At 42.0% G+C, this 27,273-nt stretch overlaps 1 protein-coding gene across 4 annotated transcripts; it reads left to right on the plus strand.

Moving 5' to 3' along the window:
* On the plus strand, nucleotides 1–25,505 carry LOC123143277 (structural maintenance of chromosomes protein 6B). 4 transcript variants are annotated; one of them, XM_044562137.1, is made up of 28 exons: nucleotides 1–216; nucleotides 305–410; nucleotides 1,449–1,582; nucleotides 2,215–2,270; nucleotides 3,402–3,488; nucleotides 4,016–4,336; nucleotides 4,649–4,768; nucleotides 5,368–5,502; nucleotides 9,772–9,848; nucleotides 9,934–10,009; nucleotides 11,132–11,206; nucleotides 11,356–11,460; nucleotides 13,806–13,972; nucleotides 14,049–14,151; nucleotides 14,540–14,652; nucleotides 18,679–18,886; nucleotides 18,951–19,079; nucleotides 19,200–19,314; nucleotides 22,151–22,236; nucleotides 23,002–23,097; nucleotides 23,713–23,849; nucleotides 23,944–24,046; nucleotides 24,154–24,233; nucleotides 24,353–24,431; nucleotides 24,526–24,583; nucleotides 24,743–24,840; nucleotides 24,922–25,016; nucleotides 25,091–25,505. In XM_044562137.1, exons 1-28 carry the CDS (start codon nucleotides 111–113, stop codon nucleotides 25,146–25,148), a joined length of 3,123 nt encoding a protein of 1,040 aa, XP_044418072.1. In that variant the 5' UTR covers nucleotides 1–110; the 3' UTR covers nucleotides 25,149–25,505. The 4 variants fall into 4 exon arrangements, with proteins under 4 accessions (XP_044418072.1, XP_044418075.1, XP_044418073.1 ...); XM_044562140.1 differs by having other exon boundaries at nucleotides 18,751–18,886; XM_044562138.1 differs by having other exon boundaries at nucleotides 14,084–14,151; nucleotides 14,526–14,652.
* Nucleotides 25,506–27,273: the final 1,768 nt, after the last annotated feature.

Below are 27,273 nucleotides of genomic sequence, written 5' to 3' on the forward strand. Positions count from 1 at the left end.
CCATTTCATCAGTTTCGGCGGGCTGCCGCCCACCACACCAGAAGTCCAACCCCCCCGGAAAATCCCCAATTCTACGCCAACTGCCGGCGAGGAGCAAGGCGGCGGCGGCGATGGCGGGGACGATCTCCCGCATCCGGCTGGAGAACTTCATGTGCCACTCCAGCCTCGACATCGAGCTCGGCCAGCACGTCAACTTCATCACCGGCCAGAACGGCAGTACGCCTCCACTCAAACCCTAGCCCCCCTCCCCCAATCCCCACATCCCCCCTCACCAATGCGCCTTTTCTTCTTCGTGCAGGCGCAGGCGGGAAGAGCGCGATCTTGACGGCTCTCTGCATCGCCTTCGGCTGCCGCGCCAAGAACACGCAGCGGGCGGCAACATTGAAAGATTTCATCAAGACTGGTTGCAGGTCGCGTCTGCCTTCTGTACCCGCTCACATCTTTTATTTTATTTTCTAAATAACTATTTATTGCTGAGTCATTGTCGAAAAAAACCAAGATTTCGTTGCGTTAATTACCTGTCCAACCCTTGTCCGTACCCTTGCCATTGCACATGACACTAACAATCGTCAAAATTTCTTACCTGAAAATCTGCTGGGGTCATTTTTAGACAATGCCACAGCTGTATGCTCCAGAGAAAAGAACAGAGATGACAGGACTTATCAGAAAACTTAAAGACCGGTCTTGTTTTATCGTATTAATTGATGTATTTTGCAAACAGGGCACCAACTGTCACACACCAAATTGTTAATATTAACAGAGTAAGTGAATTGTACTCTGCACTAGGCATATTGCCAATAATTTCACTTTGCAGCATGTGCCATACGACACATGTTTGAAAAGATCCATAAAAGTTCATACATGTGTATTATGGTATGAAATGTGTACCTATAGTTTTCGTTAGAAAAACACAATTTTGGTTCAAGATTTCATACATGTTCAGAAAATCTAGACAGCGGTCTAGTTGCTCGGATCACACAGTATTCTTTTAACAGAAAATCTGTAGATATACATTCTGCCCTATAATAAACATGTAGCATAATTACTCAGTTTGTCTTGAAGATTTTGATGGAAATATCGAACAGATAGCCTGCCTATTAAAAGCAGATAGTCTCCGGGGTTAGACCTTTGCAAATTGGTGAAATAGCGGCTGAACCTGCTTGTTCACCAAAGAACTGCCCTTGGTCGAATAAAATTATATTAAACAATTCCAAATGGTCACCACCGGCTGAGTAACTGAACAATAAATCAGAATGTTGGCTGGGTAAATGACTGTACAGGTTCCAGTAGTTATCATCTTGTGGATGATTGTGGAGCTGATGTCTGCATCGATCACACGTAATGTTTCTACTGTACAACCTCTGGTTAATGGTTTTGCATTTATCCTCCGACTGTCCTATCTCTCTTCCTGTGATCGATTGAAAAATAGTTTATTCTTTAAATCACAGCGATGCAGCAATTGCTGTTGACATCAACAACCAAGGGGAAGACGCGTTCAAGCCTGACATATATGGAAACTTAATTAAATTGGAGCGCAGGATTACCAAGTCATCTAGTTCAACTATCTTAAAAGATCAACATGGTACACATACTTGATCCTTCTTCCTCCTAGTTGTTGGTTGTGCCCGTCTATTGTAAGCATTTCTCCTGCAAAGTTGTTTAGATCTCTTTTAGCTGTCATATTAGTACTTTGTCAACTTGTATTGTTTTAAGGGTAATCGTATTTTTCTGTGACCCTTCAGAGTTCTCACGTAGTTGTATTTTGCTATTCAGAGATGATACATTTCTGAACTTAGGATTGTTGCATTTCTTATTTGATTATCCATTCTTGTGTCCTGGCTGCATATCTTTATTCTATTTAATGGCTATTTCAAGTTTTAATGTTAAATTATCACATCTTTCCCATCCTTGGTTCTATCAACTTTTCATGTTGGCAAAAGACCTATATGTTTGCTGTGCTTGACTTATACTGTACATGTTTGCATGGCCGCAGAAAATTTCCCTTTTCACTTTATAATTAAATAAGCTTTATGTGTCCCAGGCCTTAATTTGCATGTTGCATCCATTTCCATACATTATTAAATGCTAGTTTGGGATGGAAAAAACACTGTAGCAATTAATTTTATTCTTTTTCAGAGTACTATTAGTACGTATTTTCATTAGTTTACTACAAAATATTATATTTTGACAATTGTTTTACATGTGCTGGAATAGGGAGGAAGGTGGCACATCGCAAAGATGATCTTAATGAGATAGTCGAACATTTTAATGTAAGTCGCTTGTTTCTCTCATTCAGTCATTTGTTCTGCTGTTTACTTTCTGTATTTGGTAATATGCAAAACAGGTGTAGAAACTGATGGACCCTCTCATCTACCTGTCCTCGCCGCACTTTTGCCTTTGTTTCTATAGGAAAAAAAATGCCAGGTGAAGATGTTTTTCATACAGATGCATCTGCAAGAAGAGACCATAGCGCCTTCCTCCCTAGTTTTGCTCTCTCGCCCCACCGCGGCTACGCTATTGGTCCGCTTCGCAATCACATATCTATCACCCCCTTCCTCTTTTTTGTTAGAGAAACACAGGATAGACGCAAACACTCACATACACACTAGTACACACACCCCTATCAACGCACACACCCTACTCCTATGCGCACCTCTGAGGGACTGAGATTGACGAAGTCAGCACATGCACCTCGTATTCGACGGGCACGTCGTCTCCCACTAAAAGAACATTGCCAGAAAAGTGCGCAATAAAGGCTCTGGTCTGGGTGATCTTGATCAATGGCTGCTCCCAGCTAACACAGCATGAGTCCAGTTTGGAAACATTTCACATGATATCTCCTTGAAATCTACTTTGATCTTTATGCATGCATGACTCGATTTTACATGATTCCTTTGAACCAAACTAACCTCCTGAGGAGCAACATATCTATACATGTCAACAGTTAACTAATCTTCGTCATCGTATCTCAGGCGCAAGAACCTCGGAGTGTAAGCTATTGGTGCATAATTAGTTTTTTTTAGATAAGCATGGTAGTATCAACACCTGCAGTTTGTTTTGACTGTTTTCACTGCCATGCATCAGCATTATTCAATCATTCATGATATGTACATTGTTTATAAAGCAGCCTGCTTCAGACGTTCAAGAGTCGCGTAAGCAATAAGGCGCCCTGGTAGCGCCTTAGAAATATGCCCGCTTTAGGTGCTTAGGCGCCCGCTTTAGGCGCTTAGGCATCAGTTATGCGTCAGCGGGTGGTGCTTGCTTTAGATCGCTTTACCCTTGTAAACCATGGATATGTATCTCCAAGTTTTTTTGTTTTTGTACCATTCTGTGGAAGTACTTTGTTAGAATGTAATGAATGTGTTATATTTCCACATCCTGATGCGTACACAACTTTTCAGATTGATGTTGAAAATCCTTGTGTAATTATAAGTCAAGACAAAAGTAGAGAATTTCTGCACTCAGGAAATGACAAGGATAAGTTTAAGGTAATCAATTTTTTCAGTTTTCCGCCAATACCATTGTATCAATAAGTGTGCTTTCCCTAATTTTATTTGATGTGTTGGAATATCTATGGTTTGACGAACGTGAATGGAAATGTATAGTCGTACTCCGCAGGGTTTCCATGGTATTTTATTCGCTTTTAGATGTACTCGACCGTGAAGCACGCCTTCAGTTAGTCAGTTTGTATAATACCATGATTGCATTTTCATTTGCCTCTCGACATCTTTCTAGTTGTGCAGGTAACCAATTAGCATTTTTATATATTCCAATCGATCATCATTTTATGAGAACACGACACTATGTATTCAATGCCAGACCAGATATATTTTGGTAGCTTACGACTTCATATGAGTGTATGACCCGTGAACTGAACTGCTATTTGACGCAATGTTGTTTCTGAGTTGAGCTCATAATTCTGCCTTATACCTGTGCTTGCTATATCCCTTCCTCTGATAGAACTCTGAGCATTATTCCTTTTCTTTCACTGTCCATACATTATGTCTTGTTGCAGTTCTTCTTCAAGGCTACTCTTCTTCAACGACTCAAAGAGTTGCTTGAGACAATAAGAGATCAGGTGCACAAGGCAGACTCTGATGTTCAAGAACTGGAGAAGTCAATTAAGCCAGTGATGAGAGAACTTGATGAATTACGAGAGAAGATAAAGAATATGGAACACATAGAAGAGATAGCACATGATATTGATAATTTGAAGAAAAAGTTAGCCTGGTCATGGGTTTATGAAGTTGACCAGCAAATTGAGGAACAAACAGTGAAACTCCAGAAACTCAAAGGGCGAGCTCCTGCGTGCCAAGAAAGAATTGACCGAAATACAGTAAGTTGTGTCCTTTTTACTGGGAACCCATTGTACCATTGTATCCTCTAGAATAACCGGTGTGTTTTTACTGTAATTTTTTTGGTAAACCAAAATAAATCCATGCAAGCTTGCTGGCACATACATCTATTGCCAATTTGAACATCATCTGTTTGACTAGGGCCAATTTCAAGTCATATTTAATGGAGTGAACTACAGCAATAGTGTGCCAAAACCATCCTGTATAGTTATGTTTGAAAATACATATTCTAAAATAGTAGTCATATTTAATGGAGCTTATTGTTATGTCTGAATTATTTTTTAATCTTTTAGGTTGTTATTGATAAACTGAAGAAAGAACTAATTGAAAAGGAAGAAAATCTCAGATCTTTGGTGGGTAAGACTCGTGAAGAGAACAACATGAAGAAAAGTATGGAAAATAACATTGCTGAGGTATGTGAGTAGATGATGTAGCATCCGGTATGTTGAGAAAAAGCAGCTGTATTTGGACCAATAGGTGGTAGAGCCACATACAGCTCTGTTGTCTTTGTACATGGAAGTAAAAAAGTGATGGTCATGATAAATGTAGCAAGTTATGACTGTCAAGTCTTTGCGATCCTTCTGGTTGTCATATCTTTGTGTCTTCAGTCCTTATTAAGCCTATAAGCTCTGATGCTGGTCATTATTGCAGAACAAAATCTGCAGTAATTTCTGGCTTAGTAATATGTTCATCTTGACCGTGTCATAACATTTGCCTCGAAATATTGCCACTCATCATGAAGTGTTGAGATTCCTATTGTTGGCAGCTTAATTTTTCCTAGTAATAATTCTATTTGAAATTTAAGGATTTTATGTTCGGTAATCTTGTTTGAATATAACGTGTGCGTGTAAATTCAGTCATTTTCTCTCCTCATTTCTGAGTAAACACCCACACTAACTGATTCCTTATTTTGAAGACATTGACACCATGGGCATCTATCTGCTATGGACATGATTGTGCAATTATTTAACTTGTCTTTCTTAACAATTCTTCATGTTCCTTTTGATTACAGGCTGTGAAGCGGGAGATAGAACTAGAGGCGGAGCATGAGCGTGGTGCACACATGCTGCAGAGAAAGAATGGCCGCCTGAATCAATTGCAGGCACAACTTCGTGATTTCCAAATGCAGCATATGCAATCTACTCAAGTGAGCTATTATCTAAAACCCATAAAAACTAAATTCACCTTACAAGTATGAAGTAGTAGATAGTGTTACTCCCTCTATCCGGATATATAGGGCCTTATACGTATTTCTAGATTTACTTTGACCATTGTTTAGACCAATAGTATATGATACGTGTTACAAAGAGTATATTGTCGAATTCGTATTTGGAAGGAGTTTCCAGTAATATAATTTTTATACCATACATCTAATACAGTATTGATCTTACTGATGGTCAAAGTAAATCTTGAAATGCGTATTAGGCCCTATACATCCAGATGGAGGGAGTATGAAACATTGAGTCTGGCTATCACAGCAGCCTAGGCTGCTGTAGCTACAGCATGGCCTGCATGAATTGGTGAAGATAAAGTACACTGCAATTCACAACAGCCTGCATCTAGTCTGGCCTGCATGAATTGGTGAAGATAAAGTACACTGCAATTCACAACAGCCTGCATCTAGTCTGGCCTGCATGAATTGGTGAAGATAAAGTACACTGCAATTCACAACAGCCTGCATGTCAGGCTAATATTAGCTAGTACAGGCTGCTGTAGCTACAGCATGGCTCTAAGGGCAGTCCCAGTGCACTATATCTTAAGCTATATCTGATGACATTAAATAGATGTTTACATATAGCAGTCTCAGTGCACTATATCTTAGTGTTGTATATAAAACAACCCTCATTTAGTGTCTTTTGTGAGAAAAAAGTTATGAGATGTTTTGGATTTGGTGCTAAGATATATATCCAGTTTAAGATATGGTTGCTCCCTATTTCCTCATTAAATAGTGTCACATCAGATATTTACCAATGAAACTTTGTGAAGATACAAGCATTGGGAGTGCCCTAAAAAGTGCACAGCACGTCACAGGCTGGAGCAGCGAAGGAGTGAGCTGCAATCTGGACCCACAACAGCTAGCACGGAGCAGGGGAGCCAGAACAATGGAGAACATGGCTCTTAAGGCGTCTTTCTGATGTACATACGTGTCAGTGCTATGGTGCCCGGGATTGTAAGGCGTAGCCCTCGCCTTAGACATTTAGCACAGGACTACCATAGAGAAGATCCTTGGCTTGGCTGTGTGCTTCCTCTGCAGCGCGCTCCCTCCCGCGGTCCACCTGCCGGCCGCCTGTTATGCTCTCTCCTACGTCTGTTCGCTGATATTGCCTCATGTGCTGCCGTTGCCGCCGCTGCTTGCCAAGGCTGAGGCTGTCCGCTGCTCGCCAAGGCTCTAGCCTTCGCTCCTTCTGCTGCTTGCCCGCGGCCCTCCGCGTGGCTCTCCCTACTTCTGCTACTAGCACTGCTTTGCTCCCGCCGCTGCGTCTCCCAGCATGGCTCTCTCTGTCTGCTGCCCCGCGTGCAACTCTTCCTGCAGCTGCAGCTGCAGCTAGCATACTTGCCTGCTGCTGCTAGCGTACTACTGCAGCCGTTGGTGTACTAAGGCTGTCTGGCTCCTATGTGTGCCTATTAGATTCCTTTAGCAAAAAAAAAGCCATCCGACATCTGTTTTCCCTCCTCAATGTTATGTGATTCTTGTCGGTGATCTTTTCGTTGACTCCGTCTCGCCCATGCACCTTCTATTGGTGTTGCATGCTCATTCGCTAGTTGCTACTCATCGCTGCTCCTCCACCTGCACGGCCTCCTTCGTAGCCTCTCACGCATCCATGATGGCTCTTGCATCTTCATCTTGTGTGTGCTTCCTAGCTTCTAGCTCTATATTTTCCGCTACGTCCACCAAATCCGTTGCTATTTCATATTTTTATGTCATCCTTGTCCACCAAAACTTACGCGAGCTTTCCTTTTCTCGCCATGGTCCTTTCTATACAATTTGTGTATCCTTTTCTGGTCCTTGTTTATGTAGGATTTTTGTGGCCTCTTTTTGCGTTGTCGCGCCCATTCTCTTGCCGCTGAGCTTCTTTAGCCTTGGGTTTTAATGGCTATGATTTTGTACGCAATGCTTCATTCTCTTGTGTTGTCTCAACATAGCTGGTCCCATGCCTGGGTAAAGGAGGGTTGTGATAGGCTTGGCGAGCCGACGTCAAAACTTAGCCACTCTTATGGAGATGTAACCCAAAATAAAATCGTTGGGACGTAACCCATATCGGTACCCGGGTGTGGTGTCAAATGGGCAAGGGCCGGGCCGTCACCCCCTGGTGGCGCGCCATATCTTGATCTGGATACGGTGGCAAGTGAGCATCGTCGCATCCTTAGTGGCGTGCTACATCGACTCCTTGGTGTGGTGGAAAATGAGCAAGGGTGTTCGCATTTGACTCGACGAGTGCGAAGGGTAAGGAAGATAGCCGAGCCTAGGAGGATCCGCTTAGGTAGCTGGAATGTAGGGTCCCTGGCAGTTAAGCTTCGAGAGCTAGTTGATATAGTGGTGAGGAGAGGTGTTGATATCCTTTGCGTCTAGAAACCAAATGGAGTGGACAGAAGGCGAAGGAGGTGTAGGATACCAGCTTCAAGCTGTGGTACACGGGGACAACTCCAAACAGAAATGGAATAGGCATCTTGAAGTATGGAGTGGTACACGGGGGAGCCTCAAGTATGGACTGGTAAACATTAAGAGGCATGGGGACCAGATTATCCTAGTCAAGCTGGTAGTTGGGACTTAGTTCTCAATGTTATCCGCGTGCATGCCCCGGAAGTAGGCCACGATGAGAACACCAAGAGGGAGTTCTGGGAAGGCTTGGAGGAGATGGCTAGGAGTATACCTATTGGTGAGAAGCTCTTCATATGAGGAGACCTCAATGGTCACGTGGGTACATCTAACACAGGTTTTGAAGGGGTGCATGGGGCCTTTGGCCGTGGCATTAGGAATCAAGATGTCTTAAGCTTTGCTCTAGCCTACGAGATGATCGTAGCTAACACCCTCTTTAAAGAGAGAGAATCATACCTAGTGACTTTTAGTAGTGGTTAACACTAGCCAGGTTGATTTCATCCTCTCGAGAAGAGAAGACAGGCGTGCTTGCCTAGATAGTATGGTGATATCTGCAGAGAGTGTTGTCCCTCAGCATAAAGCTTGTCGTGGCTGACTTCCGCTTTCAGATTCATGTTCAGCGGGATAAGCGTGCCAAAGTCGCTAGAACGAAGTGGTGGAAGCTCAAGGGGGAGGTAGCTTAGGCGTTCAAGGAGAGGGTCATTAAAGAGGTTCCATGGAAGGAAGGAGGTGATGCAGACAATATGTGGATGAAGATGGCAACTTGCATTCGTAAGGTGGCCTCCGAGGAGTTTGGAGTGTCCAGGGGAAGTAAAAGCGAAGTTCCAGGGGAAGTAAAAGTGAAGCTAAAGATATCTGGTGGTGGAACGATGATGTCCAGGCGGCTATTAAGGAGAAGAAAGAGTGTTTCAGACGCCTTTACCTGGATACGAGTGTGGACAACAGGGAGAAGTACAAGGTGGCATAGAAGGCCGCAAAGAGAGCTGTGAGTGGAGCAAGGGGTTCGGGTGTACGAGGACCTCTACCGGCGGTTAGGCACGAAGGAAGGCGGAAGGGACATCTATAAGATGGTCAAAATCTGAGAGAGGAAAACGAGTGGACAAGGGTTCATGGAAGCTTGCTATCCATGTGCTAGAACCATGAGTGGGTTGCGAGATCTTATGGGTTTTAGCTCTAGCCTACCCCAACTTGTTTGGGACTAATGGCTTTGTTGTTGTTGCTTCATTCTCTTGTGTGCCATCTTTTGATAACTCATCTTCTCTTGTGACTTATCTTGTATCTTCTACTTATGCGGTGTCTTCCTTCGATGCACCATCTTCTGGTTATCCCCTTTGGCTTGACTCGACAGGTTTTGAAGGCTCTCCATGCCACAATGACACTCTCAAGATGCGCTTCTTCAAATACAGTGCTATAGAGCATCCGAGGGTGTGTGTTAAGTAGTGGTATTGGTCTAGGAGTCTGTATTAGGCTATGTTTTCTTCCTTGTACCCCATGTCTTGTGTGATTCACCTTGGGCTATACAATAGAGATAAGTTGTATCGTAAAATAGTTTGTTTTCAATAAGGGAGCATCAGTCCTGTTAACTGGACTAATCACATTTTTGGTTTTCACATGAGCTAACTGTTACCACTTTGTACCTGTTCCTCAGAAGACTTTGGGCTATCTCCTAAAAATGACATAATCGGTGAACCTTGATATCAATTGTTCCAAAAGATTCACTTGATAGCATGCCTCTTGATATTTTTTTTTTGTATTTCCTTGGCTTTGTATGTTTGAATTTAGCTATTCTGTCTGAATCATGTCTTTATCAATCTGAAGGCTGAGGCATCTCAAATGGAGAAAGATATGCAGAACATACAACAACAGATTGATCATCTTCATTCAAATGTTACAAGGTCATTCAATTGTACTTCTTACTTTGCTTAACCACATCCAAGTAAAGTTTCTTGGTTGTTTGATTCGAACTTGTGTGCCATTCAGGTTAAGAGAGGATGAAAATGAATTCACAGCAGAATTATCAGGCATCGTAAAATCTATCAATGACATATCAAAAGAGGTATCTTAAACTCAATGTGCTACCAGAAATACTGCTTTCCTGCATAATGAACTTTAAACTCTGTCAACACAGTAAAAGTGATAATGTTACTCCATCCACTCCAATCACAAATAAGCCACATTTTGAACCAGAAACATTGCTAAAGAAAGTTCCCTAACCCATAAATGCGAATCGTATTTTTAGTTCTATATTAGAAGTATTTCTTCAGGAATCTACTTGTACCATTTTCCTATGGCCTAAATCTTCATTGTGATATTGTTCTGTCAGTTTGGAAAATATTTTATCAGCAATAACTTATTTTGACTGGAGGAATTGTTTCCATATCTATTGTTTACTGTAATTATATTACCTTTTGTATTTTATAGTTACTTAGTGGTACCCATTCCATCTATTGATGTATGAATGCGGGTATATGTGTTCCAGATAATGTAATTATGTATAATGCTATTATTAGAGAATATATATGTGTTCTGGATAATGTTATTCTCATAGAATATTTATCTTTTTTTGCTAGTTCTCATATGTTTTGCTTCTTTCTGATTCCTAATGCTTAATGTGAAAAAAGGGTGGCAGGGTGCGATCGTGCACAGTAATAATTAGGCTTAACTATACATTTTCATGCACACATCAATTCTGATTTGATTTTATTTCAATTTCCAAATAGGTTTGCACATGACACATGACACACAATGTATGAAAGAAAACCATGTCCACGCGATGGCCCTTACTCATAGTTGACGCTCCATGAACCCTGTCTGTTTATCACATTTTCCCTTTTGTTGAACTTTAAGAACATAGCTCTACTTGTTCAAAAAGATATTTTGAGCGAGGCTGAACGTGCAGAGTTAGGGGTAAAATACATCTGGGTCTAAGTTCGATGGCCTGTTTAAGTAATTTGTCCTCACATGATTCCAAGCTCAGAATAAGCTTTGGCGCAGTATTAGGTTACCTTTGAAAAGTGTTCCCCCAACATTTATCTAAAAAACATCACTTATAATTATCCACACTATTTGAAGTTCACGAGTCTTCTGTACTTTCATGTGAAGTTGGCCACCTTTTTTCTGCATTGAAAAATGTGGGTCTTGTATTGTATCGTTTATGCCATTAAATTTTATTTCACAGATAGCTGAAAATGATAGAAGGACAAAACAAATAAAATCCGACATTGCAGACCTTCAACGACAGCAAAGTAATACGGTATATTCTCTCTTTACAGTAACCAGTAAGCAGTAGATGCCCTTTTTGTATGATCATAGCCCCGCTTCTCAGGATGTGATTGATTTTAGTAGCAACTGGCAACTGCTCTCTAACATCTTCATTTATATACAATCAATGCTTCATCTTAGGTAACGGCATTTGGGGGACAAAGAGTTCTGAAACTCTTGGAATCAATAGAGACAAACCACAAAAAATTCGAAAGCCCACCTATTGGTCCAATAGGGGCTCATCTGGTATGAAAATGCCAATTATCATGATTCTTGTCTTGAATTATTGGTTACTCTTGAATATGTATAATAATACCATGTGTAGTAACTTGATGCAAATGATAATTTGGTATATCATTTAGCACATGTTTTGATCTGCTGTATTTAGCAATAAACTTCGTTAATCCACATTGCTTATATTTTTATATTGTATTGTTTTATTATTTATTTATCCACGGCTTAACCCGTGGCAGCCCAACTAGTGTTCCCAGCTACAGGTCAATGCTGTGTTCCCATAGTGCAGCTGCATTGGTTCTTACGAAGTTCTTTTTTTTGAAATGTCACCCGGGGGTGGCGGGGGGGGGGGGGGTAAAATCATACCTGAATCATTTTCATTTATTCATATACGGAAGGGTACACAACCGAGATTTTTGCAGGGGGTAGGGGGGGGGCAGAGATTTAGGAGAGAGGTGGAGGGGAGTCAGCTGGTTCGGACTGGTAAACAGTCAAGCCAGGTGTCCACATCACCCGTTGGACTGGGGCAAACGGCGGCCTCCTCGCGGCACAAGCATCGGAGGCGTGTGAGAGAGGGGGTGTCACTGTTGAAGAGCATCCCATTGTAGTGCTTCCATAGCCATGAGAAGCAAATGAGAATGAAGGTTGATACCAACCACTTAGGTTATAGCGGGGGAGAGACAGACATCCTGTAGAGATCGAAGCGAGGCCTCGTGCGGCGTCGGCGCACCAACAAACGCCCAGAAGTGCTAGGCGAAGGTGCACTGGAAGACTAGGTGATCTGCAGTCTTGCAGGGCGCCTCACAGCGCCTCACACTGTGGACAACCGGCCTCGGCAGTGGAGGTGATGCTTTTTCGGAGCAACGCACTCCGGGTGTTGATCCGGCCCTGAACCATGAGCTAAGTGAAGAAACGAACCGAGGAGGGGGCTTGCCTCCGCCATGCGAAGTCGTGGAAGGTGGCGACCACCCCACCAAAAGAGCAGAGGTAGTAGAGCTGGGCGGTCTGGAACCCATGGGTAGGTAAGGAACAACACTCAAGCACCTGGTCGTCGGTTGAAGTGGACAGCTGAACCCTGTCTAGAGCCATTAGCAGGGCATCTAGATGACGAGCCCCAGCGGCGGTGAGGCGGGGGATGAGTTGGGACCACACCTCCAGCAAGGCCGCAGGCATCGAGACCACGACGCTCGTCACATGCGAGAACATGGTGGGCATAAAGCTACAAAGGGGGTCGATAGGCAGCCAGTTGTCGAGCCAGAAGGCGGTCTGTTCACCATTGCCGACTGCAACAAAAGAGATAACCCTGTAGAGCGGCATGAGCTTGATGAGAGCACCCTAGTGGCTCCCAGGTAGCCGCGCGATCGCAGCATCACAGACCGGCATCCGGTCCAACGCAGACTAGAGCCACACAGACCAGGGTGTGTTGTCGCTCGAGTGCAGCCGATGCAGGAGCTTCACAAGCAGGAACTGGTTTTGCGTCGTTAGGTCCTGGACATCAGAGTTCTCACCCAGCCTACTACTTTATTACTGTGACTGGGCATCCATATTCTCTGTCCTCTATTCTTCCTAGCACCTCCTACTGCTCTAAAGCTTGTGTTGACTCTGTGAAGTACAAAAGTCTGTGTATATGTCCCAAGTGCTTCATATTAGAATATGGAAACTTCAAAATTTGTTCCAAGTTTTGGTCCTTTTGGCCGTTTGTGAATTGCACAATAAGGACAGAAGGTTTCCCTAATCTTTAAGACAATCTTTTTTTTTTGGGTACAACGGAAAAAAAGATCTAGACCTAATCGGCTACTGATACAATGTTAGAGGAATAACAATTTAATCTATTGCCAAGGATCTAGGGCCTTATGTTAGGAGATAAATTAGGAATCCGAAATACAAAAAGGAAATATAAGAAACTTAGTACAGTAAGTACCTCTCTGTAACAGCCTCAATGTTGACTAGTCTCTGCATCCTGAGTTCTTGAGTCTTGACCCCATCAATCATTGACCCCTTTAGAAAATTAATCAATTTGTTTGATCTTTTTGTCATTGATGCTAGTTCATTGGAGTATCTGTAATAATATTTGTTCTCGTTGCATCAAATAGCATGAATGCAAAATCGATTTGTTTCATATAGTATTGCTTTTTCTACAATGTACTCCATCCATTCCTAAATATAAGTCTTTCTAGAGCTTCCACTATGGACTACATACGGAGCAAAATGAGTGAATCTACACTCTAAAGTACGTCTATATACGTCCGTAGGTAGTCCGCATTGAAATCTCTAAAAAGACTTATATTTAGGAACGGAGGGAGTAGGTTATAGCTGTATTACTTTTTCCAGACCTTAATAATGCTTGTTCCATGCAGCAACTTGCTAGTGAGTCCTGGTCTGTGGCAGTTGATAGCGCATGTGGGGGGCTTCTGGATGCATTTATTGTCACGTGTTGTAAGGATTTACATGTTTTGCGAGAATGTGCAAGTAAAGTGAATTTCAATAACCTTCGAATTATTGTGTATGATTTTACTAGGCCACGGTGAGATTAAAGGCCCTGTATCTTATTCAATATTCTGTTACATTTTGATGAATTCTAATTCTCTTACCTTCTATAAATTGATCATTCCTGATGGTTCACTTCCTACAACAGAGCACCCTACAGTACTATCAGTTATTCAGTCAGAAAATCACACTGTGCTGAATGTATTGGTGGATCAGGTAATATAATCTCAAACAACTACTCTGTTTGTTTCAGAAAAGTGGTCCATTTATCATATGCTAAATACCAGGAGGCACAAAATTTGAGTATTATATAATGGAATTGGACTGCCTTTACCCCTACTTATGTCATATTTCAACCATTTGATATCTTCGGTACCATTGACTGTGCGGGTTGAGGATGGAAAAGTTGCAACAATCCAACAACTGAAATCTTCCCTGGATGGATAATTATTTTGAAACTAATAATCCAAAGAAACCTGACATCTGTTATGAAATAATTTTTAATTATGAGATATCAATAAGCATCACACTTTTTTTTTTTGTCAGATCCTTCAGTTTGACATGTTATTATTAGAGCAACATTTGCAAAGTTCCTTTGTTTCAGGGTCATGCTGAAAGGCAGGTCCTGGTTAAAGATTATGAAGTCGGAAAATCTCTTGCATTTGATGATAGGATGCGGAATATAAAGGAAGTGTATACTTCTGATGGGGACAAAATGTAAGTCTCGGTGGTGATGCTCATATTAGTTTGGTCATATTGCAGCCATTTACTTGTTATATCAAGCAGTTAACCATAAATAATCCTTGCTAGAAGTAATTTTAGAATCCTTATAGGCGTTTCTATCTCCATGTGCCGCCAAATATTCATGTAATTGCAGATTCCTGCTTATCAATTTTGATTTGATGAATTACCATCTTGCAATTTTAGCGGGAGCACTCCCCCTTCTGAAAAAAACATCTTGCAATTTTGTGGGACCGACTAGCTCGAATGCACTACGGGTATCAGTATCGGGCCAATACGGATACATAAATTCGACATTTTGAAAAAGTGCCAATACGGATACGTTGTATTATTTTTAAATAATTGATTTAGTGTTGGCCCCTCCAGGTGATTTCTCTATGATTGTAACATGGCTCCACAATGGTGCCCTTAGATTTGTAGGTACAGTAGGGGTTCAGCAGAGCCATCTGGAGGAGATGAGAATATGAGATCTTCAGAGATCAGAGGAGAAAGAAGAGGGGATGAGCTTGGCTGGGCAGGAGAAAAGGAGAAGAGAAGTGCACATACCTGGCTGCTGCGTGAGAGGGGACGTTGGCGAGGAGGAGCAGCAGCTCCTCGCCAGCTAGCCGCTGCCGCCACCAGCCATGGGTGAGGAGCTGCTAGGCACACAGACGCCTTGTCGCCGCCTGGTGTGAGCTCGGGAGGGAGGAAAGAAACTGGGAGGGAAAGGATGGGGGGCATTGGAGTACTAGGGTTGCTGGCTGCCTCTTAACTGGGCTGAGTGGGATCTTAGGTGGGCTGAGCCGTATCCAAAACGAATTGAGAAAGTATCCTTCAAGTATCTGAATTGTTTTAAATCATTATTCACAGATACTCCATGGATACATAGCGGGGGTGTATCGGTACTAGATACAGTATAGGATACCGATTCGCTGGTCGCCTGAAGTATCGGTGCATTCGAGACGACTAGTGACTTGAGATCAGTTTCTGGAGTTCCCCAGTTGGGTTGATGGCACACGGGGTCATTTGGAGGGCCAACTAACCACAGTTCCCTGATTCGCAATCCGCTTGTTCATGAGTTGTTATTCATGCTTCGTCGCTTCCTATAAGTAGAGTTATTTGGAGTATGCGCATCTCTAATCGAAAAGCTTACCTCACATGCATTAGATGCAGAGCGAATGGTCAGAAATGATGGTCGGCGGACATACCATCATCACCAACTTGGTCTTTTATAAGAGTAGAGAAGTTAGTGTATACACACATGGAGTGTTTGGCTGGGCTGTGGCTTTAAAATAAGCAGCTGTTGTCTGTCGGTTATTGCAAAGCTGCTGTGAGGAGTAGAGCTATTTGGAGAGCTGGTTGTCTGGGATGTGACTGTAGTACAGTAACTAGAATACTCGTCCAATGCTGATATTCTGTTTATCTACTGATTTAATGATAATAACCTCATGTTTTCCCGATTTAGCTCTATTTCCCCGACTTGTGAGCTGTTGTATGTAGTCTTATTAGAATAGCATACTTCTTTTAGCTAACTTATTTAATAGAATGATGTCATGTACAAACAAAATGCTTGACATATTATTTTCTAGATATATTATTAAGCCAAAATTTCAACATAGTGCATTCAACAATATGTTTTGCATATGTGATGCTACTACAATATACTTTAAATTCTTTTGCATGTCATTCATTATTTAGAGGTTTCAAAGTATTATGTCTGCTATTTTTATACCAAGAACAAAATCTGCCACCAAAATTGCATACACATAATAGTAATAATTACCTAAAAAATGCATAGTATGGCAGCAGGAGCATGATCACATGGACAAGAACCAATGTGTGTAGATTTTTTTTTTGGTCTCAACCATTTATATAGATTACAAGCAATTCACTCAGCCAAATCTGAATCCATTACTCTTGTAATTTCGTCCACCATCATCCATTTACGACTACAAGCATCCATTCATCATGAGAAAGAAACCAAAGGGAAAAATAGAGAAGAAATCCAAAGCCAGGTTCCAGCATGGGCTTGCAGTCGCTCGATGGCAGGCTGCTGTGAGGTGGATCCAGCGCATGCTTACGGTTGCTGGATGGGCAGGCTGGTGGTCCTGTTCTTGCCGGTACGGGGCTGCAGGGCCAGCTGCCGGCGGGGGTCGTCGTAGTTGCAGAGGAGGGCCGTGGAGGAGCAGCGGCGTCGCCCCAAAGTGGGTTTGCAGGGGAGTAGCCGTGCCATGCCTTGCTTCCAGGGAGGAGCCGCACCACGTCTAGTTGTCAAGAGGAGAAGTTATAGGGGAGAAGCAGATCGCTGGATGGTGCCTTTTTCTGGTGTCTGGAACCGGAGGAACCACAAGACGGCAGTGGTAGTGGCAACCCTAGTGCTGCCACCTTGGATCTCGCATGGGGTGGCGACTCGGGGATGGGAAAAAATGAAGATAGAGGCCAGTCGAAGGGATTTCTGTGCGAGGAATATCCATTATATGTGGTATCAGCGCGTAGGATCTAGGATGTTTCAAAAGCCAGAAAAGCATGCTTTTGCTCATATGCACTAATTAATAAGCCACCATGCGTTTTTTTAAAAGCCAGCTGGTTGGTTGGGCTTTGGCTTATGAGTGCACAAAACCAAAGTCCAACCAAACACGTCACATAGTATGTCAATTTGGAAAATTCACATTTGAAAGTCATGACCATGTACTGGGCCTCTTCTTTATATCTCCCATGCCTCCTTCGGCCCGTGTGCGGTACTCAGTGATTGCTGCGAGTAGTGACCACGCTAGGTCATGGAGATAAAGAGAAATACCAGCAGCTGCTACAGCGAGGACAAGAAGCAACAGGGGCCCAAGGTCTCATTTCCCTTCTCTTCTTCAGCGCGTAACCTGACGGTGTCCAGATAAGCATTCCAGAATGTTAGTGACCTGCAATTGTGAAGACCCACCATGATTATAGACCATGCGATTGGACAGTAATCCTGGTAACTGACTGGCCCCATCCAAAGTTTGCTGTCGCCACTGGCAACCTTATCACAATGGTTACTGTGCCTCTCCAGCTCCCTATCTGCCTTGTGCATCCAGGGATGCTGCAGCCCTTTGAGGAGAATACATAATCCTAGTACTATTCTCCCTTGTTGAAAGAAGGGTGTGGGCTGGCTGGGTTGATATTGTGCTAAAGCTTGCAAGTGGCCTATGTATATCCCATATGCAGCCCCTTGCGCTCCTCATGTTGACAACTCCCTTATCCGAAAATTCCCAAGTGTTTGTGCAGGCAGTCACTTTGTCCACCCCCTCTCTCCTCCCTTCTTTCCACTGAACTCCCTAAATTGCTCATGCGGCAAGTTGAGGTTGCTTCCTCCAGTTAGTGCAGTTATGTAATGAGACACATATATTTAATTGACCTCTTGATAACATGATAAAAAGGTGAGAAAAATTCGGGGAAGTAAACGCTTCTATAGAAGCATCTCATAAACTGATTTTTCCCGAAGCAGAGCTCACCAGTGTTGCTATGTCTCGTGTGTTTCAACTCTCACGGCAGTTTTACAGTTTACTGACGAATTCTCTGTTCATGAACTTTTGGGAAATAAAACATCATGCAAATTGCTAGATACTCTCTCCGTCTGGGTTTAAAAGGCCGGAGGGCCATGAAGCCATGTCCTGATTTTTAGGCCAGGTATAATTAAGATCCTACTTTTTTGCTGGATTCAATTGGGGTTTTCTTCGCTGATTTGTGGAATTAATTATCGAGAGAAAATGCGATGCATGCAAAAGCTAGGGGCGAGGCTCCATGCAGAATTAGCCAAAGCATGGCTGAATTAAATGGACTCCTTCTCATTGGTGCATGCGGCCAGTGGAGGATGCAGAAAAAATTTTCTTTCCGTAACTAATGCTGGATTAATTCCTCCTTGGTTCAGTGTTTTGGCTCATAGGCTTTTTAAACGCGGGTGGATGAAGTAACTTCTTTCGCTTAGGAAATGAGCATGCTGTGATCTGTTCATTCTTTGATGATTCTGCTCCCGTCGAATTTTTCTTGTAGATTTTCTAGACGTGCTGTTCAGACTTTTTATCCTCCTACAAGCAAAAAAGGAAGACCTAATCGTTTGTGCAGTTCACTGGGAGAGAAAATTGCTGAACTTAAGAATGAAGCAGAAGGTATTCAAAGAACAATCGTGGAAAAAAATGGTCAGAAAAGCAAGTTAGTTAAAGATCAATGTGACCTTGAACAGAAAATAGCAGATTCGAAGGTAAAATTCTTGTTGATGTGTAATGCATTTCAATTATCTTGTAACTTGCCATGTTGCTTCGCAGAGAAAACGAGAACCTGAGGAGCATCGTTTAGAGAAAAAAATACTGGAACTTGATGACGCCAAGAGAGCTTTTGCTGAAATTAATAGATATGCTGCTGTGGATAACAGTGAACTAGAGGAGGACATAAAGGTTTGCTCCCTTTTTCCTTTCTTGAGGAACCATCTATCTCATTTCACTGCACTAGGTATAATGATCCTCGTTATCTAAGCAAAAACTTTATCAGTTTTGTCATGTTACCTTTTTCTGCAGAAAGAGAAGAATATCATTGTGGAGAGCGAACAATTACTTCAGAAGATTAAAGTGAAGTTAGCAGCGGCTTCACGAGAAGTGAACGATAGAAGAGAAGCTTACAAGACCTTTATGGGTATGATAATTTACTGGCATGTACACTGTGAAGTTGTTTAGCATTTGAGTTTTTGCATTTCGATCTTGAGATAGATAACCATGCCTGCCACATTGTAGCATTTTACTTCAGAATTATGCTTAGTTATAAATGATGATAGAGGAATAGTGGCGTTAGCGTCTTTAAAGTAGGCATCCGGCAAATGGAAGGCAACATGTCTATGTAAAGGATATAATATAGCTTAGTTATAAAGCTAGTATGTTTGATATGTTAGGCAATATCTGTCCCCTGATGAAGATAAAACACCCGCTCATTTTTTATTTTATTGTGCTATCTTACTCCTGTACATGGAATGGGAAAAAAATGACACCTTTTTCCAGTGAAGTACATGTATATTTTGGGTTGTTTCTGTGAGGAAATATGCAACTTTTATTCCTGTGAGGCCATAGGCCGTTACATGCATAATAAAATATGCAGAAAACCCCTTATACAACTGGGATATCACATGGCTATTATATACTCCCTCCGTTCACAAATATAAGATATTTTGGATATTTCAATATGGACTACATACGGATTGAAATGAGTGAACAAACACACTAAAACGTGTCTATATACATCCGACCCACAAAAAAGTTAGAACATCTTATATTTGTGAACAAAGGGAGTACAACTTAGAGCAGTTTCTAGCCGGAACTTGTTTCTCAAGTAATTTTTTTCTGCATTCCAAATTTATCATAGGTTTCTTTCATTTATGATAGACTCTAGTATTTAGAAACAATTAGCCTCTTTCTAAGACAAGCACTAGTTTTCTATTCCTTCTATTGAAATTTACGGATAGGCCTTGAACTCTGAGGCCTACCTCATAATTTTTTTCCTAAAAGGAGGTTAAACCCCCCTGGCCTTTGCATCCCAGGATGCACACAGCCATCTTTATTATATTATTCAACAGAGCCGGACAAAATAAATACATGGATCAACCCAAAGCCACCTTGCTGGTGACCTCTGCCATTGGCGCCATCATGACGCCAAACAGTGCCACTGCCCTGCTCTCGTTCATCAAGACGCATCCATCGCTGAATGCCGCCGAGACCCATCGTCGTTGACGTGGTAGATGCCACACCGCTCCACCTCATGACGACTCTAGCAAGCATCTGCTCCAAAACGATGCCCTCAAGAGGGATAACGACACCAAAATCGTCACCAGCGTCTAAGAGACCTAGATCAAGGGTTTCCCCTCGTAACAACCCGAGCTAGGAGATGATGACTGCAGTGACAATGCATTCAACAAGGTAACGACGCATAGACATCGCCCGCCACGACCGAGGTCGGAGCTTGGTTTTCACTGGCGGCCTTTTCTTCCCAACTCCCAGCCGGATGGATCGCCACCAAGTCGCGCAGATCGGCTCCGCGCAACCATCAAGCCACCACCACTGCTCGGCGTGGGATGCCAAGATCTGCCACCACCGACCATCAGCTGGCCAACCACCCACGAAAGGAGATCACTGCCACCAAGTCCGGTGTTCGTTCCTCGATGACCTTGCACAACGTGCAAGCCGCACACCCAAACTCGCATGTGCGCTGCCACTGGAGTGATGTTTAACGTACCAGCATGGCGCAGCCCGTACGCCCATCTGGGCCGAGATCAGGCCCGCCCGTCGCTAGCAGCCTCGCCACCACCGCATTTGGCCGACACCAACCTGCCGCACACCCGCTAGAGGAGTCGGCCCCACCTCCTCACTCCAAGTCGGAGCCTTATAGATCCACCGCACTGCGACGCTAGGGCTTTACCCGACAACTTCATTGGCGGTGGCGAGCGGAGGGAAGGGCGGAGGTCGGGCTATAGGAGGGAGGGCGGGGAGCGCCCCGGAGCGGCCCGACGCGGCTGCACGGGGGTGAGAGGAGGGTTACGGTGATTTACTTCTGCCAGTACCCGGCCTGCCTCATCCTACAAGCTGCCCTCCTTGTGTTTACTAGGTTGAGACCGTTAAACATGTGATGGTCGCATGTCTTTGCTAAACAAGTTTGGGTGCAGATCTTACAGCGTCTGGTCCAGGTGGCGCTTGTAGACCGAAATCATTTTTCCTTCCAAAATTATGGTTTGAGGCAATGCTACTAGTCGAAACTCATCAGCGAAAGGGGTTCTTGGTCATGCTAGTAGCTTGGTTTCTTTGGAAACACCATAGTGGATGTGTTTTTGAGGGTAGAAATTCTGGGGTCAGCCAGCTTGTCCAAGAGACCAGAGAGGAATCCACTCTTCAGTGTTCTGCTGGCTCCTATGAGTTTGAGTCTCTTTGTCCTTGATCTTTGTTTGGTCTGGTGGTTGTTTGTTTGATATGTTCTGGCGCGCTTGTAATCTTCTGGTGTCTTTTGAGTTTGGTGACTGTGTTCCGTGTATGTGTTAAAGGCCCTTTTGGGTCTATTATGTTTTGTGTTTTTCTCTTCTTAATACTCCCTCCATCCCAAAACAAATGTCTCAACTTTGGTAAGTTGAGAAACATTTTGGGACGGAGGGAGTACAATAATGACTGGCACCTCTCCTGCTGGTTCGATAAAAAAATAACTCTTTTTTTCTTAACCCAGAGATTACCTAGTACTAGAATATCAAATTAATTTCCCTTTACCTTCTACAAAAGATGCCATAACTACGGAGCATGCAAATATGGATTTTTGTTTGTTCACTAAATCTCTGTTTTAAGTTCCTTTCATCTCATACTTGTGGACTATGTTTTCCTTTACAGAATATACGTTCTTCCATGCTTGAAACTGAAAGTTACTGTTCTGCTGCCTGTGGCTGCCTCCTTAGCTTTAATTACCATTCTCTGCAGATTCTAACAGTAATTTTTTTTTGTTTCAGATTCTGTGAATGAGGAGACGGGGCATCGTGCTAGCGCAAATGATGAATTAGAACTTATTAAGCGTAAACTAGATGCAGCTGAGCAGGTGCTTCTCCTTATCCTGCAGTCATAACTCATAAACGATATACAGTTCGCTCTTGATTTGTGTTTCTATGGTCTCTGACACTAGTATAGCTGAGATGTACTGGAAAGCATTTGTTTAATCTATCAGTTTCATGAAAGCGTCAATGAGAAACACATCTTCCCCTTTCCTTTCTTACCCTATGTAAACACTGTATTGTAAATGACCCCCTTTTGCTCAATTAAAGCTGTCATCCATTTTGTCTTACAGCCGTATGGTTCCTATAGTCTGTGACCCTCCCCACCTTAGTACCACATTTCATATTTCCATTATTCTTTTTATTTAACTTTTTTTCAAATGGAAAAATATTTATTATATTGTAGAAGAAGTGGATAACCATCACATTTTAGTTTCGTTAGAATATGACACTAGCTCTTCACCTACACCACTTTTTATGTGGATATTTTGTTAAAATTTGTCTCTTCTGGAGACAAACTATCACCATCAACAGCTTGGTCAACCAAGCTCTGGCTATTCCTATCAGGAAGAAATTACTCTCTCTGTTCCTAAATATAAGTCTTTTTAGAGATTCCAATACAAACTACATACGGATGTATATAGACATATTTTAGAATGTAGATTCACTCATTTTGCTCCATATGTAGTCCGCATTGGAATCTCTAAAAAGGCTTATATTTAGGAACGGAGGAAGTAGAAAATTGCGATCACTTAATTGTCTGTAGCATGTATGTACTGATGGTAGTTTCTTCCATTGAATATGTGAACCAGGAGAAGGCTCACTATGAAGGTCTCATGACAACCAAAGTTTTACCTGCTATTAAAATGGCTGAAGCAGAGTATGCAGATCTTCAGCAGCTTCGACAGGTTTTTGTTCTGTTACTGGCTTTAATTGCCTTGTTTTACTTTGTTGGACTATGATTGTTTCTGTATGGTTCTTCTCTAAGAGAAAGTCTGTTCTGTTATAGTTAGAGTCAGTGTGGGCCTGAAAATTCACATTGCCAAAAGAATTATAAAACTTGATAAGAGAACAGTTTCTTAATAAGTAAATAAGATAAATACAGTGTCTAACATTCTGATGGAATGAACCCGCTGCAAGAGGCAATACAAGTGACGATTCTTGATTTTATTAATTAACAGGATGAAATACAAAGTAGTAAGATTAGCGTGAGTGTTCACGTAATTTGATTTTTACCTATTGAATGGACAGATGGTGTTTCAGGATGGTCCAGAACCACCAAACTCATGTTTTTTGGGTATATTTTTGGAAAAGGTCATACCTTGAATAGTGGCCGAACTTAAACCAGCAACTTCATCTTAGCATTTATGTACTGCAATTAGAGTAATGCTGGACGTACTGTCAACTTAATACATCCAGCGTGTGTGTTCCGTTAATTTCTACGAAGCATTTTTAACACCTGGACGTATCAGGTCTTATGTGTTACCTGACTCACATGTGAGTGATGACCTTATATTCTGTAGGATAACTTCAAGAAGGCTTCGACTATTTGCCCTGAGAGCGATATGGAAGCTCTGAATAATGTTGCTGGATCCACTCCCGAACAATTAAGTGCCAAGTTAAATAGACTGAAACAGAGATTTGATCAAGAAAGCAGAAGGTTTGGAACCAAATTGGTCATAGTGGCAGGAAAAAGTTGATGCCCATGAGTTTTTATCCTTTGTGAATAATAACAGTGATAATAATCTGAGCAGACATGCTGAGTCCATAGACGATCTGAGGGCATTGCATGACAAAAAGGAGCAGAAAATCTTAAGTAAGCAACAGCTGTATGCAAGTTTTAGGCTGAACATTAATGTAAGTTCATTACTTCATGTTTTCCTACCTATGTTGGCATGTTTGACTTTGATATGCTCATTGCACTCTACTGGATCTGCTTTTGACCCAAGTATATTGCTGTGCAGTCGTGTGAAAAATTATTGGACTTGCGGTGGAAGAAGTTCCAGAGAAATGCTGGCCTTTTGAAGAGACAATTGACATGGCTGTAAATACAAGTTTCTTTCTTGGATGTTTATCATCTGTTTTTCTGCTGGCTTTGATTTCTCTTATCCATCAGTTGAAACGGTTAGTCCTGATAGGCCGTCCACTTTTATTGTTTTGAAGGTTCAATGAGCACCTGGGAAAGAAAGGTATCAGTGGATTCACCAACGTAGATTACCAGAATAAAGTTTTATCTATTGAGGTGTGAATCCTTCATAACATTGCCATTTTGCCATGTACATAGCGGTCGGAGGATTTGTGCTTCATGTAACAGTTGTCTATGGTGTTTGATGTAGCTAACAATGCCTCAAGATGCATCTCATGATACCATCAGAGACACTAGAGGACTGTCAGGTACCTGTACCATGGTTGTAACTTGCAAGATGGTATTTTCACATTTCATTTATTGCTCAGAATACCATTCACCAAGTCATGTTTCTTTAGGAATCTTTTGCTAGTATTTCATACCCATGTTTTCGTTAACTACAACTTTTGCTATGCAACTTGGTCCAGGGGGAGAGCGATCTTTTTCGACACTTTGCTTCGCTTTAGCTCTTCATGGGATGACGGAAGCACCTTTTAGGGCCATGGATGAGTTTGATGTATTCATGGTGAGCAAACACGACACTTTCTACAACCATCCTGTTAATGACAAATCAAACCTTTTTATTGGCGGTATCTGATTTGCGCAGGATGTGGTGAGCCGCAAAATAAGCTTGGACACCCTTGTAGATTTTGCTGTTGCACACGGGTCACAATGGATATTTATAACGCCGCATGATATCAGGTCTGAAAATCGCCTGTAGTTTCTCTCGTTCGAGTTCTCGCAAATGGATATTTATGGCATTTATGTTTATTCAGCATGGTGAAGCCTGGAGATCGGGTCAAGAAGCAGCAACTGGCCGCCCCTCGTGGTTGACTAAGGACTCTGTCTGTCATTGTGCTCAGTAGTGTATATGTCTCCTTAGCCTTAGGATCCACCTTCGACAGACCTGTCGGGAACTGCTTGCTTCGTAATTAAGTTAGTGGTGTTGGTTGATTAGGTAGCATCAGGAGCAAAAGAATTACAGATGACAAGGACGAACAAGAGTTGCCATATCTGCCAGATAGTGTGTACGTTCATAAGAACAGAACAGTTAGTTTAACTTGTCTGATGTAAACGCCTGGACTTTGGAGAAACAACTCTACAATGTATAACACTGTATCAGGCATGTAAAAAGAGGTGCTACATTCTGGGACCAGCTCTCTGCAGATATGTAAGCTTAGTTGCCTGTCATTCTGTTCCCCGGTTCAAAAAATAGCACAAAACAAAAAAAATTCTGTTTTTTGTTGACAAACATTCTTTGGTGTTCTACCCTACATATAAATTCATCTGGAGAAATCCCATTTGTGGCACTTAAGGTAAAAAGCCAAAACAGGTAGCCCAAAATGCTTCAGAAATGACGTTTTTCACAGTATTGCTTTTGTTTCCTCAAAAAAATGTATTGCTTATTTCATCATGAAATTTTGCACAGGAGTAGAACATTTAGACATCCGTGTTGTAAAAACATTTCAGATTCTTTTGATCCTTTTACTATATGACGAAAGATCTCTACCTCCTGCCATGTAAGCATTGTGCTAGTGTAATAGCTCTTGTTTACTATCTTTCATGTTTTTTTTTGGAGCTAGAAAATAAGTTGTCCAATTTGAAATAAGCGAGACAAGTTATGGGTGAATAACAGCTAATTTTGAGTGACCCAAAGGCTATTTAACAAGTTTCTTTAATGAACTTTACACGGAGGAAGAATTCGAATCATGTCCAAATCCATCCATTTGTCTTGATTATTGTTAGAAAAGTTGCCAATATCAAAGGTTATATTCATACCAGGCTCAAATTCGTAAGCTTTGGCCAATCTTCAACAACTAGAACAACCAAAATACGTGTGGTCTATGTGATTAAAGATTGTAACTTTGAATTGGAAACCATATTTCGTCTTGAAGTAAGCAAGAATCTTAGTATGCTCGTCCATGTTGCAGACAATATACTTATCTAGAACATCAATCTTTGCAAAGCAGGGGACACACTAATCCAAATTGAAAAAACAAAAATTACAATTTAAAAGGATAACCTTAAGACATGCTTAAGAAAGAAATATGTGCACAAAATATTAAACTAATTACCATATAATATTTGTAGTCATGTCTAAGCGTGAGGGAGAGAAGCGATTGTTGTCCAGTCCAAGGTTGTCGCACAAACCCCGCGTGACGGAGTAGGGGCCAGCACTCATCTAATTGCTGCATCAATATTGACAAGTGTACATAAAAGATTAAAAATCAACAGAAAAAATCGGCATGACTTTTGCTTAATATTGGACATATTAATTGCCAGAAATTTGACGAAATCGAAATCAATCAACACTTCGCCAAAAACATTGGAACTTGGTATGAATGGTTGTAAAAATTTGAACATATGTAGTACAACACAATATGAGCATCATCATACATAGCATCCATACTAATTACCCTAGTATCCAGTAGCATCATCCAAAGCGTCCATAGCAACATCTAGTAGGCCATATCCATATAGCATCAAAACTAATTACCCTACCATCTAAACTAGTTACTCTAGCATCCATATAGCATCCAAACTAATTACCCTATCGTCCAAACCAATTACCCTAGCATCCACACCATCCAAACAAATTATCGTAGCATCCAAAATAGCATCCATATACCATCCAAACTAAATATCCGAACATCCAAAATAGCATCCATAGCAAAAGCTAACCTTCATATATACTCCCTCCGTTCCTAAATATAAGTCTTTTTAGAGATTTCAATAAAGACTACATACGGATATATATAGACATATTTTAGTGTAGATTCACTCATTTTGCTTCGTATGTAGTCCATATTGGAATATCTAAAAAGACTTATATTTAGGAACGGAGGGAGTAGAATTCAATGCATCGGCCAGTCGGCTTGTGCGCGCGTCGCCTTGACGGACGGGGCGGTTATATACAGGGAGCTTGAAGGTTACTATCTGCGCGAGGGAAATGCAGGTC

This window comes from Triticum aestivum, chromosome 6D (assembly GCF_018294505.1).
Source record: "Triticum aestivum cultivar Chinese Spring chromosome 6D, IWGSC CS RefSeq v2.1, whole genome shotgun sequence".
NCBI classification, from domain to species: Eukaryota; Viridiplantae; Streptophyta; class Magnoliopsida; order Poales; family Poaceae; genus Triticum; species Triticum aestivum.

Excerpts from the sequence above, each read along its gene's own strand:
- LOC123143277 (XM_044562137.1), top strand. The coding sequence starts at position 111 with ATGGCGGGGACGATCTCCCGCATCCGGCTGGAGAACTTCATGTGCCAC. Across the intron at positions 24,584-24,742 it reads AGACACTAGAGGACTGTCAG|GGGGAGAGCGATCTTTTTCG; the intron begins GTACCTGTACCA and ends AACTTGGTCCAG. Across the intron at positions 24,841-24,921 it reads ATGAGTTTGATGTATTCATG|GATGTGGTGAGCCGCAAAAT; the intron begins GTGAGCAAACAC and ends TGATTTGCGCAG.